We start from the raw sequence: 13,757 nt of genomic DNA, 5'->3' as shown, positions 1-13,757 counted from the left end.
TCCCCCCAAAAGGGTGATCTGTATGTGAATAGATATTTCTGCCTCCTCATTAACCTTACTTGCTCATCTGTCTTAAAGGGAAAAATAGGTTCTCTGTGTGCTCCCTGACAGTATGGGTTGGCATTTCTGGTTATTCGGGGTGGGTCATGGAACCCAAAGACCCTAATACAGGTAGCATCTAGGAGGGGACTTTACCCAGAATCCAGAAAGATGTTGGGACAGTTTCTGTTGCTCTCCATGAAACTGCTTCATCTTCATTCCCAAAGAAACACTTTACTTCCCTGCCTACTCCAGAGACCCGGAGTGTATATGTTCATAGAGCAGCCACATGCAGAAACCATCTTCCTTAGGTCCCCTGTCAGTTTCTAGAAGACTTCTAATGGTCCAAATTGGACCAAGTAACTGTCCCCAGGGCAGAGAGCTGTGGTGGATGAAGGGGATTGCATTTTATAGGCCTATCTGTGGGCTGCTTGGCCTGCATGTGGGAGGGGAAAGGTTCAGTTACCAGGCAAGCGAGTCTGGGCTTCAGCAGCTGGGTAGGCATCCTCAAAAAGCACCTGCTACATTAGCCCATTATTTGTCTGTGTTTACAGACTGCTTACTGTGTGCTTGGCATCATTCAGGATGATGGCGCTAGAACCATGAGCAAGATAAAGTCCCTGCCCTCGTGTCCTTGGCTGTCAGCTGTCTTGTCTGCATTTCCATTTTGTAGTAGGCAAGCTTGGTGCTTGTCCATTTGCCTACTCTTGTTTCTCTTTATCCTTTTTACTTCAGTTTCTTTCTCAACAGATATTTATTGAACTCCCACTGTCTGCTGACACTGTGCTTGTTTATAAGGGGGAGTTGTAAGCATCTACTCTAATTTTGCATGGTGGTATTTTCAAAATGCATTAGCTCAGGATTCATCTCATGAGTCTGAATTTGAAACCTTAGTCATAATGTGCTTCACTATATATGGTATAGTGTTTTCTTTAGGCAATACATTTTCAACAGATGTGTGATATTTTGAAAAGATTAATGTTTTTCTCCAAAGCAGCATTGGGTCAAGATGAAGCCACTGAGGTAGAAGAAAGTCATCAGAGTCGTAGGTAGGGGGAAACTATAATGATTGCTACCTAGAATAAAATTCTAGGGCTGGCCCTGTTGTAGTGTACAGAGGTGAGCTGGCCTCATGCATGGTAGGTGCTTGGGAGACATTATTTCATGTAATTCTATCACTAATGGTGTAATTGTTTTGCACCCCAATATTTGTTATCCAACACTTAACATTCTTGTTTGGGAAAACTGTTTCCACTCTCATTTCTATCAGTAGTGCTTTTTTTGTCCCAATCTTCTCTTCTTCAAATCCCAATTACCCAATCGTCTTTTTTTTTCTGGCCCACACACTAAGTCCAAAAAAAGTCTTGCAGGGTTTTCTTTTCAGATGGTTCTTCTGTCCATGTTTTTTTACCCATTCTCCATTTAATTTTTGCTTTTAAACGTCTTGCTTCTAGAGGTTGAATTAATTTCCTATCTGATCTCCTCATCTACAAATTCTCCCCTTTTTCTGCTCCTACTTGTATATCACTGCCAATTATATTTCTCCCCTGCTTGGAAACTGTCTGTGGCTTCATATGACCTTCAGGATGAAGTTTAAGCTTCTTTGCCTGGCATTTAAATCCTCCCCAGTCTTTCACCCCTCCACACTCCCCCTCCCCCCCACCACCACACAAGCTTTCTATTTCCCACTTGGACCCTCAGTGTTGGTTTTTGTTTGTTTGGTTTAATTGGCTTCATATACATCCTGTCTACTTGGGCCTTTGCCTAAGCTTTTTCTTGTTCTTCCCCCAAATGTCCTTGTCCTCTTCTTTCCTAATAGAAATCTTACCCATACTTTAAGGCTTTTATATCTGTCCTCAAACTCTGTTCTGACCGGCTCCCCTCAAGCACAAACAGGCTGCTGACTCCTGACCCTCCTTAGCATTTTCAAGCCCACTCTTAGTCACTTATCATAAACTGTGGCTTATTGGTAACTATGGTTATACCTTAGCACCTTAAACTGGTTAAATTTTTTGAGAGCAGGAGCCAGATCTTTTGTTTTTTGTGTTCCCAGCAGCATATAACAAGTGATTCTCAACTGTGGCTGCCCACTCGTATCCCTTAAGTTACTTTATTATTATTATTATTGTTATTATTTAAGTAGGCTCCATGCCCAGCATGGAGCCCATCGTGGGGCTTGAACTCACAAACCTGAGATCAAGACCCAAGTTGAGATTAAGAATCAGTGCCTAACCGACTGAGCCACCCAGGCCCACCTCTCTTAAGTTACTTTAAAACAGAGTAAAACAAGTCAGAATCTGTGAGCGTTGGGCCCAGGATCTAGTTAATTGTGGGAGCTCCCTAGGTGGTGATAATGTGCAGCAAGGGTCAAGAGCCACTGAGTTAATACAGTCTAAGCAATGAACTATCCTGACCCATACGAGTATATGGCCTTTGAGCCCTCTGTGCATATCACTGCATCTCTGCCTGGAGAATTCAAAGCGACGCTTTATAAGAAAATGATTTATTCGACTAGCAAATATGAATGCCCATTATGTGCCAGGCATTGTTGTAGGTGCTGAGATCACTGTAGTGCACAAAACATGTCCTATTGTCCTGGAGCTTCTGTGCTTGGCCATGGGAAGAGAGACCATAGATGAATAATGCCAGGTAATGATGATAAATGTTGGAGATAAAGTGGGGTAAGTGGGCCAAGATAAAAGCAATATTTCTATATAGGGAATATTTTTGAAACTAGCTTATCTGCCTTAAATCAACAAATGCTTTAAAACCTAGCCTTCTCTGACTGAAGTGTGGGAGCCTAAGCTCTCAGGCAAGTGAGTCTTGAAGTAGGGACTTTTGCTCTCTGCTGCCCCTTGTCCATAAGCAGAGGACAGAGTAGCCCCCATTCCTCTCCCCCGCCCCCCCAAGCCAGAGGAAACTGGGAGAGTGGAGGCTGGAGGCAGGGAGTGAGGATCTGAAGATGGAGTCCCTTAATGGGGAACAGCCAGGTTGCTGTGACCAGGGACCCAGCTACGAATACTCTAAGGGAAATGTCAGCTCTCAACTGATTCCACGTTTTGGTTGTCCCCCTCTTGTGATAAAGATTATAATAGGATTATAATCACTTAAAAAAATGATGTACTTCAATAGCTGAAACTTTCTATCTCAAGATTTTTCTCTGTCAGTGAATATTTGTTGTAGCTGTGAAGTAGATGTTGACTGAAATGAGATGTCCATTTCCTAAACAGGATACATCATTCATCTCTTTGATAGGTGGAAAGCTATGGCAGATACTAGAGTGAAAATATATGTGAGGAAAAGGAGACAAGGCTGCATTTGTAGGGCATTTATTTTTCTGTGATCCTTTGCTTCAGGCACCCCTTCCTGAAGGTCCCTTCTTGAGGTGGGTTGCCCCTTGTGATGAGTTGGAGATGGGGTTGACTGGCTGTGCGTGTGCTCAGGTGTAGCACTGTGACTAGTGGGCATATCATTATTCTCCATGCTGACACCTCCCTACGGGAAGGTTATGGGGAGGTTGAGCTCACAGAGAGGCTTGACTATAGGACTGAAATCAACTCTTAAAGCGACAGGCTTGCTTGTGTCTTAACCACAGAAACCTAACTGGAGCTATGAAATGAAAAATCATGCATCCCTCCGCGAGCTGGGATTGGTAAAGCTACCACACTCAGGTTGCCGGGCACTTCTGGGGAGAAAGGCAGCTGGTGCATTCAGGCTCACGGTGTAGCCAAGCCCATCACCCGGAGGGTTGGGAATTTCGTTTGTAGGGCATGGAGATGTGCTTTCACCATCCTTTTATGCGGTGACTGAACGCAGGGCACATCCCCTTTGCTGGTATCTTTGTCCTAAGCACAATCAAAGCAACCCAGAAAACCGAGATCCGGAGCGCAGTCCGTGGGCCCGCAGGGGGAGCTGACCGCGGGAAGGTGGGGGGAGGCTCCGGCCCCACTGTTCCCGCGGCCCCTCCCCGCCCCTGCAGCCGGCAGCGGTGCCGCTGGCAGCCGGGCCTCACGCTGCAGCGGCCGCGGGAGGGGGCGGGGCGGAGTCGGCGGCGGCACAGGCTCCCTCCTCAGCGCCCGGGGGACCAGGGCGGGGGTGGGGCGGGGGAGGGGGCGGGGCGGAGCCGTGAGCAGCTGCGGCGGCAGGTCTCCAGGGGGAGCCAAGGTACATAGGCGGGCCCAGCAGCGCCCAGAGCATCCTTCCCAGCTGGTCCCCGCCCGCTAGCCCGCAGCCCGTGTTCGCTGCCTCTAGCCTGGCGTGACTTCTTTGTGTTTTGTTTTCTGCCCGCGCCCCGTCTCTGCAGGACCTGTTCGTCCTTCTTCGGGCTACAAGAAGGCAGAGGATGAGATGTCCCGGGCCACGTCTGTTGGAGACCAGCTGGAGGCACCAGCCCGCACCATTTACCTCAACCAACCGCATCTCAACAAATTCCGTGACAACCAGATCAGGTAGGGGAAGGCGGCTGAGAGACGCAAGGACAGTTAATTCACAGCTGGGATGGGGTTCGTCTTCCTCTTGGCAGCTTTTCCACACACCTAGCCAGCCCCCACCCCTCTCTCCTCCGCCAGCCCCCGTCCCCCCCCTCCCCCCCCCACCCCCCGTCCCCCTAGAGCCTGGCAGTCTCTACCTGAGCTTCCAATGGAGTCATGTGAATACAGCCTTTACGTTTCTCTCCGTGGGATCTGTTCTGTGCTCAGGCTCTCTGTGAGGAAGTTTTTATTCTTTTGTCCCTGACAAAAATGAGGTCTCTTATCTTTTCATCCCTGGGCTCCCTTCCAAGAATTCCTCCTGGTCCTGTTTTAAGCCATATGATAGCTCTCTTTATCAATTTGCAGACCATAATGTGGGGAAGTGCTTTTTATAAAGGAATCCCACAGGTCACAAGGACTCGCATTCGGCCCTAAGTGGTCCCCAACATTGGTTATGAGGTCTTTATTTGCTGGGAAACTTTGCCCAGAGTTAGCTTTCATCCATCTTTCCGCTAACATTTAAGTGTCTACTTTTTTGCTGGCTACCGACAGATGCTTTAGCTGTACTAGGTCAAGGAATCCTTGTAACCTCTTGAAGGCATTACCTTCAGATCAGGAAACTGAGATAGAAAGATGTTAAATAATGTACCTGTGGTGATACAGCTACTAATCGACCGAGCTGCAATAGCACCCACCTTCTCTGACTACTGTAGCTCAAATTCTTTCCACTGTGCAAAGCTAGATCTTTAAGCATGGGTGTTAGTACTTTTTAAAATTTCATTAAACTTTCAGCCTCAGACAACTTTATGTGAGTGACTTCAGAGGATGTTCTGTGAGTGTCTCGGAACTCATGCTCAGGTGTAGACAAGTTAAATGATCAGGTTACACATAGATTATTGACAAGCTTGAATTCCAATCCAGTGTTTCTGTAAAGCTCTGGTTAAAACTTCGTTGCATGTTTAATTATTCCATTACAGCATTAGCGCTTACATAGGCTGCTTAGCCTGACATCTTTTGAAAAAGGTTTGGCTGTTGAGCATGATTATAGCTTGATAGAGTTTGTGGTAGAATAATGGTGCATTTTATATGGAGGTGATACCTTCACTTATTAAGGGAGTCTTAGATTATCCTGGCTTTATTTTGGGTTTTAAGAATGACCATTGGGGCATATTCTTCACCTAAAAGTGTAGCCTAGAAGAGTAGTTGAGGTCCCATTTAAGAATGAGTGGTCTTGGTTTAAAATACAGAGCATCAGCTACAATGAGTTATTACTTCACACACTCACATGGCTCTAATCAAAAAGATAACAGGCATTGGGTCTTGGCGAGGATGTGGAAAAATTGGAGCCCTCCATACACTGATGATGGGAATGAATAATGGTGCAGCTGCTTTGGAACACAATTTGGCAGTTCCTCAAAAGGTTAAATGTAAAATTACCATGGGACCCACCAGTCCTCCTAGGTGTATCCACCCAAGATCAAAGAAAACCTATGTGCACATAAACACATGTACACAAATGATCAGAGCAGCATTATTCACAATAGCCCCAAAGTGGAACAACTCAAATGTCTATCAACTGGTGAATGAATAAATAAAATATGGTTTATCCATAATGGTGGAATACCACTGGCCATAAAAAGGAACAAAATATAGATACATGCTACAATGGGGTGAGACTTAAACATTATGCTAAATGAAAGAAGTCAGACACAGAAGGCCTTATTCCACTTACAGGAAATGTCTAGAAGAGGCAAATCCATTGAGACATAGATTAGTGACTTCTAGGGCTAGGGAAGCGGGAAGAGGTTGAGAAATGGGAGTGACTGCTAATGTACGTGGGGTTTCATTCTGAGGTGGTGATTGCACAACTCTGTGAATATACTTAAAACCATTTGGAATCCTTTATTGCTGATACAGTTCCATTTCTTCATACCTTATATGTGTTTCTATTCAGTTGCTTTTAAAAAGATGGAAAGGTTACTTTAAAAAAAGATTATATCCTGTCTCTTCTTTGCTTGATTTTGGGGTTCAAGAAATTCATATATATAGTACTATACTATATATTTCACTATACTACATACTTTAGATAGTAAATGTGTTAGGCTAATACACACACATACACAATATAAGGATCTAAAATTGAAGAATTTTCTTTTTAAATCTTAGGATGTTTTTGAGTAGTATTTTTGCTTAATTCCTCTTAATTTCTTTGACTTCGGCATCCATTTACGCATGCTTAAAGTTGGGAAAATAAGGGTCTTTGTTTTGTTTAAATTTTCTATTATATGGAAGGTGAAGATGTTTAATAGCCTTGTTAATGTGGCTTCACTATTCGTTCTGCAATCAAGATGCAAAGCTGAATTTTGAGGCTGATTTTATTATCTGATTTTTCAAGTGGCTACCTGTTGTATGGTTTCACTTGTACTTTTCTGGAGTCAGGGGAAGAATAAGTATGGAAATATACAGCGAGGTTGGCTAGGAATAAAGTAGATAGATACCAAATATTCTATTTAAAGTCTTGTATAAGAATATAATTGCATTAGTTGAAATATATTAAATATTAAAATTCATACAATTTCTGAGTTCATGGCTTATCCTGTGAATATAAGTTTCAGAATACACTGAATAGGGTCGAAGAAATTAAAATGTGACCTTGCTATTTTATAAAATGGCTTTTGAGTATTTGTTCACCTCTACCCTATATTTAGGGGAATTACTAGTGGTAATGTGAATTCTTGTTCATTAAGGAACTGATTATAAAACTTCTTGGCATTAAAGCTTAAGGATTTTACAAAATGTTGAGCCACGTATTTTCATACTTTAATATTGCTCAAGTCTTATAAAAATATTCTTTTAATAAAACTTTTTTTCTTGGCCATAACAATTTGCTAAAAGTTGATAAAACTATTCAAAGGAATATTTTCATAAAAGGGACTTGATGGAGTTGATAAATTATTTTTTTCTTAATTTTTCTTGAGAAAGGGTTAATTTTTGCTTTGTTTTGTTTTTGGAGGCAGGGTTATGGAGTATTTATCCCAGATTGTTTGCTTCTAAATCAGTTTTTGAAAAGAAGAGACCAGGTGGGACAGACCCAGGAGTCAAGGGTACTGATTTTGTGGCTGCTTATACACCTCAGGAGGCTGGTGTTCTCACTGGCCTTCCCTACTCCAGGCCCCCTCTGGCTTGGAGCCTCAGATCATGGTAGTTACACTGTGACTGTCTTTGTGGGTACCTGGCATTTTGACTTCAGAAAAGGGATCAAAGTTTGCCAAGGAGGGACATGGTTGTCAGGTAGTGTGGAAGGTTGGTGAGGGGTTGAATGGTACAATTCAGGACAGGCATTGAAAGTCTAGGGTTAATATTTCAACTAATGTATCCAATAAAGAGGCTGGGCCTGCTGAGTACGAGTAAGGTCACTGCTGGAGTTGACTATGGCCTTGGCACCCTTAGGGGAATGCCCGACATGGTAACTCCAAATCCCAAGCAATTTCTTGAAATTCTGGGAGGGTCTGCCCCATGTCAGTAGATGTCTCTCTAAACCTTGTTCTTGTTCTCAACACTGAAAATAACACCAGTGATTGATTTGAAGCTGTGGTAGGTGTAAGTCAATTTTAGAACATTATTGAAGCCAGTGAATTTGGATTATTGTAATCATGAAGAAATAAGACATGGTCTTTTTCTCCTAAGCGCTGATTTTTCTAGGGCCTTAATTATGAAGACAGTCACCCTCTTCTTCACTCTCTAGAAATGAGAAGTAATTAATGGGATATTGTAATGTACATACATACATATGTAGTATTGTGTATATGTCCACCTAACTGGTGGGGATCTTTTTTCTGGTGTACAATCTCCTCTTAAATATTTTTAATAGCTTTATTGAGATATACTTTATATACCATCTAATTTGTCTATCTGAAGTACACAATTTAATGTTTTTTAGTATATTCAGAGTTGTACAGCCATCACCACGTCAATTTTAGAACATTCTCATTACTTCCAGAAGAAATCCCATACCCTTTAGCTGCCCTCTTCCTACCTCTTCCTCCAGCCCTGAGCAACCACTCATTTCCTTTCTATCTCTGTAGATTTCCCTGTTCCGGACATTTCATATGAATGATATCATTTCCTCTTCAGTGTCTTAACTTAAATATTAAATGCTTATGGAAAGCTTGCTATTTAGAGCAACCTGGTGGTGAATCCTTAATTTTTTTTTTAAAGATTTTATTTATTTATTTGACAGAGAGACACAGCGAGAGAGGGAACACAAGCAGGGGCAGAGGCAGAGGGAGAAGCAGGCTTCTCACCGAGCAGGGAGCCTGATGCGGGGCTTGATCCCAGGACCTGGGATCTTGACCTGAGCCCAAGGCAGACGCTTAATGACTGAGCCACCCAGGTGCCCCAAATCTTTAATTTTTTAAAAAAATGTTTAAAGTTAAAATTTTTTTTCCAGAAAATACCTTGAAATTTACTGATCAAAGGAATGAGCAAATGGATTCAATCAAGCTCAGGTGTATGCAATCTTTATGTGATTATCAGCATGCCATTTGGAATAGTGAGTTTCAAAGCTGTGAGGCAGTTTGAAATGAGGTCTTCAGAGCAAGTTGGGAATGTTTACAGATACTCTGTTTTGAATGAGTCATTTCAGGTGGGAGTTCTAACTAACAAAAATCTTCATTAAAGCAATAACTTGAGCTTTGTCAAATTAATGCATTTCTTCTTGGTTTGTCTTAAAGGAAAATTGCTTATTATTGTTTGTGCTAAGCTAAGTTTAAAATAGAATTTTGCCTTTCTAGAAAAAGGAATTGAGCACTGGGTGGTAGGTTTGACAGTATGGAAGTTTTACAGTATTGTGCCGGGATCCTAATGTCTGAGGGCGCATGTTTGTCTTAAGGAATGAAGGGCACAAAATCTTCAGATGCAGTTTGTGCATGAATAGCAGTGATAGATGACACATATTGTTCTAGATCTAATATTACTGAGTGCTGAAAGGATGCATGATTCTCTTCCAAAGCTTGAGGAATTTAGGTAGCATCTGGTCGTAGCACATAAGCTGCTTAAAACTTAACAGAAACAATACCAAGGTCCTGGTAAGAATCATAACTTCCCTTTGATTCATGTAAAGATGATTGTTTGAAAAACCAAAGTTTACGTATCTGAGACAGCTATTCCTGTCAAGTTTGGCAAAGGTAAATATATATAAAAATCCTCATCAAGAGTAATTTCTGGGGCGCCCGGGTGGCTCAGTCAGTTAAGCATCTGCCTTCAGCTCAGGTCATGATCTCAGGGTCCTGGGATCGAGCCCCCTGCTTCTCCCTCTCCAACCCCTCCCCCACTCATGCTCTCGTGCTCTCTTTTACTATTTCTCTCTCAAATAAATAAAATCTTTAAAAAAAATAAAGAGTAATTTCTGTTGAAAGCTTTCCTGTTACCTACCTCGAAACCACTTCAAGATGTTCTGTGTATGCTGCTTTTATTGATCTATTTATATATTTTTGCATATATTGAAGATGTACAACATGACTTGATGTGTGTATGCATAGTGAAATGATTAGTCAAGCTAATCTCATCGCCTCACTTAGTGACCATTCACTCATTCATTTCTTCACAATTTAGTTTAGAGGTAGATACACTTGGTTAATCTCCAAACCAGGCTCTGTATTTTCTGCACATGGATGTCACACATGTTGGGAGTCCTTAATTTGTACATACCAGCGGCAACTAATGCCATAGAAGATTTTTGTAATTAGAACATTATCAGGTTTATACCCTTGGGTGAGGCTTTTGAGGCATGGTGCAGATAAAAATATTCAAATTGAGGGACCTTTAGCACTGTATTTCAGGTAACCATTGAAAGCATGAGTTTTCCTGAAGTGTATTTTTAGAGACAGAAATGCGTGTCCGCCTTGGGCCAGTTTTGTATTTGATGTTTCTATGGAAACAGCAAATATCTAGGAGAACAGACTCACATGGTAATTTCTTTATCAAGTTGACCCTTGTATGGGTGGATATGGAGCATATCTTGAATTCGATCAAAGACACATCTGTGCCGTTTTCATTGGTGAAAATAGGTAAAGGCATTTGGCTTGAGAGTTTTAGTTAGTAACTTATTTCCCTTCTCCCTTACTCCCAAATTTTATTAAGTCTTACTGTCTTCTGTGAGCTTGGGGACATTTCTCTTTCTTACTGATAAAAAGAATTGAATATGAGGATTTGTGAAAAACAACTTAAAATTGAACCAGAATTAGAGGAAGCTAAGGACCTAGGACAACTAAATGTAGTATGAGTTCTGAATCAGATCTTGGAACAGAAAAAGTACATTAGTGGAAAAACTGAACTTTGAATAAATGATGTAGCTGAATTAGTATTGTGTCAGTGTTATTTTCATATTTGCTTTAGTAATTTTTTTGAGGTAGGTGACATCCAATGTTAATAGTTTTGATCCTTATGCTATGGTCATATTAACATCGTGGGGAAACTGGGTGAAGGGCATATGGCAACTCTTTGTACTATTTTTTGCAACTCCTCTGTAAGGACAAACTTACCTCAAAATATTTGAAAAACCAGAAGTGTCTGGGAGAATAGGAACTGTCTAGTACACTCCTGTCTTTGTGTTGGTGCTTTGGGAAATGTTTGGGTCCTTTATTGGAGACAGAGTGGTTTTGAAGGGATGATGGTCAGAGGAGACTGGACCCATCTCTTGACATGTTTATTGTGCTAATTAGATGGGAGAATACTTACTCCTTGGGTGTCAGGCAACATTGCCTCACTGAGAGTCTGCATAACATCTGACCTACTTGTACAGAAGTTGAAAAGTAGGTAGCAAAGTAAATGCAGAAAATTTTGTGGTCAGAGTTTAGTCACGTGAAATTTTGTGTAGTTCTCTAGAAAGTAGCATCTAAGTGTGTATTCCACTCATGGCTGAATCACTCAGCAGACGGCAAAAGCTTACTCAGAAATGCTAATCAGCATCCCTTTCAAGAGGGACAATGCCTACAGAGAACAAAGGGAGAGGTCTGACTGTTGTTGGGGTCAGACATGCAGGGATGTTTTACAAAGAAATTTCCTGAAATCCATGAGGTTGGGTTTGATCATTTAAATGCTGATCTACCCTTTTCTCTTAAAGCCAGCTCTTCAAAACTTGAATCATAGGTTTTTAGCTACTCTTACTGTTTTATATTAGATACAGTTAGAAAAGGATTTTGGGTTGAATTTGGGATGTTGTTGGTTATTCTGAGAATTATTCTATATATCTTTGGGATTTGATACATAAACTGTCACTCCGAAGGAGCGTTGACTGGTTTCAGTTTCAGGACAGTCTGAGAGAAGACATCCACTTGAGAGTGGGCTTAGTGCCCTCATAGAAGTTCTAGATTTATGTCCGTGGTCTCCAGACTGTTTTGATCGCATGTCCCATTAGTAAAACACTTTACCATGAAACTTTAATATGTATATTAAGTAACTGTATATATATTACTATCATTAGTTATTATCTCAAGACTCAACATGTATTTACCAAGGTTCTCAGTTAACAATTGGAGGTCAACCCATGTTAATAGTTTTGATTGTTTTGAATACTTTTGGGTGACTTCATTTGATTTGATGAAATTATCCTAATGTTTAATCTAGTAAAATGGATTTGAAGAGCTTTTGTTAGGAAAAGAAGAGTCAGTTCAGCTTTTTTGCTTGTCATTTGCTTATTTTCAATCTGTGGTTGGTTTCGTTGCATGATTCTCAAGCCACTTGTTCTTGGGAGGGTTAGTTGAGCTGAAATGAGCTAAATTACTCCATAAATGCACCTAACTGGACACAGAAATGGAAATATATAGTAATAACCCGAGCGAACAGAAGACGGGAGAGGGTACCGCTGTCCTTCCCTCGTTAGTCCTCTCAGGCCACCGCGAATATACATAGCATAGGCGGCTTAGACAATAATAGGCACGATTTTTCCTGTAGTTCTAGAGGCTGGAAGCCCAGGACCATTCGTGACAGCATGGTCAGCCTCTGGTGCATGCCCTCTCCCTCGCTTACAACAGCCACTGCCTTGCTGTGTGCACACATGGAGAAGTGAGTGACCTAGCTCTCTGGTGTCCTTCTGATAAGGGCACGAAGCCCGTTGTGGGGCCCCATGCTCATGACCTCATCTCCACTTCAGAACCTCACAGAAACCCCGTCTCCAAGTGCCATACTGGGGGGCAGGGCTTCCACATCAATTTTCAGGGGACACAGTTTAGTTCATTGCACCCCCAACTCCTTCTCTCCTCCTTAGGGAGCTTTCCCTCAAACCGTATTATGTAGGACCATGTGGGTGCACCAGTGCCAATCCATTCAATAAAGGTTGTTAAATCTCTCTTGTTTGAGGTGCATATACATATAAGCTGATGGCCTCTTCCTACCTTCTACTTGGGAGCCACCAGCTTTAGGTTTTCTCCAAAGAAGAGCGTCTATCTGGTCTGACCCATTCCAGTTTTGACTTTAGACCTCAGCAGCACTGAGACTGATCACAGCAATGAGACTTAGCACCGTCTCTAATATATATACTAGATATATATTTGATATATACTAGATATATACTAGATTTGATATATACTAGATATATATACTAGATTTGATATATACTAGAAATGCACTTCAGTCCCCTTTTATCAAGACTGCTGAATTGGGGGTCGTGCTTGGCTGCGCTGCAGGGTGAGGCAGCCAGAAAGGGGGAAAGCTTGCAGGTGGGTGATCAGTGAACTGGGTTGGAAGAGGAGTTAGAGGTCAGCCTGAAAGACAAGGTGTGGTTCATGTGGTTCATGGGGGGAGGGCATCCTTGGCATGGGGAATGGCACAAGTGAAGGTGCAAAGGAGTAGAAAAGCCTAGTGTATGTCTTTCCAACAAGGATGTGGAAGCAAGCAGGGATGATGGATGGTATGCTGTGAGAAGCTAGGCTACTGGAGCTAGGTTACTGGAGAAGCTATGCTGTGAGATGGCTAGGCTACTATAGCCGGGAGAAGCTTTGTAAAGCGCAAGTAACAGTATTTGTGTTTGAGAACCTTCCAGCACACTCTGCTATTTAGAGCAGAGTTTAGTTATTGTAATTGTCCGAGGTGAGTTGTGGGGGCTGTAGCATTGTAGAAGCACAAGTCACTAGGGGTGGTTAGATGGGAAGTCGTGAGTGGGTGGAGGAATAGAAAACATGGGGACAGAGAAGGGGGTGACACTGTTTCTCATATTCCTGAGGATTTTTTTCTAGCTCTATTGAACAGTGA

The 13,757-nt window shown here is 42.1% G+C and overlaps 1 protein-coding gene across 1 annotated transcript in view; it reads left to right on the top strand.

Moving 5' to 3' along the window:
• Nucleotides 1-13,757, top strand: part of ATP8A2 (ATPase phospholipid transporting 8A2) — a 604,495-nt gene that overhangs the window by 78,380 nt on the left and 512,358 nt on the right. The window contains exon 2 of the mRNA XM_035003669.1: nt 4,343-4,487. Coding sequence (XP_034859560.1) covers nt 4,343-4,487 — 145 coding nt within the window. The remainder of the gene's footprint in view (nt 1-4,342; nt 4,488-13,757) is intronic.

The sequence above is a fragment of the Mirounga leonina genome, unplaced genomic scaffold (genome assembly GCF_011800145.1).
Source record: "Mirounga leonina isolate KUSES-001 unplaced genomic scaffold, KU_Mleo_1.0 Mir_127, whole genome shotgun sequence".
Taxonomy (NCBI): Eukaryota; Metazoa; Chordata; class Mammalia; order Carnivora; family Phocidae; genus Mirounga; species Mirounga leonina.
Note: the sequence above shows the minus strand (reverse complement) of the source record. Positions and strands in the feature narration are given on the sequence as shown.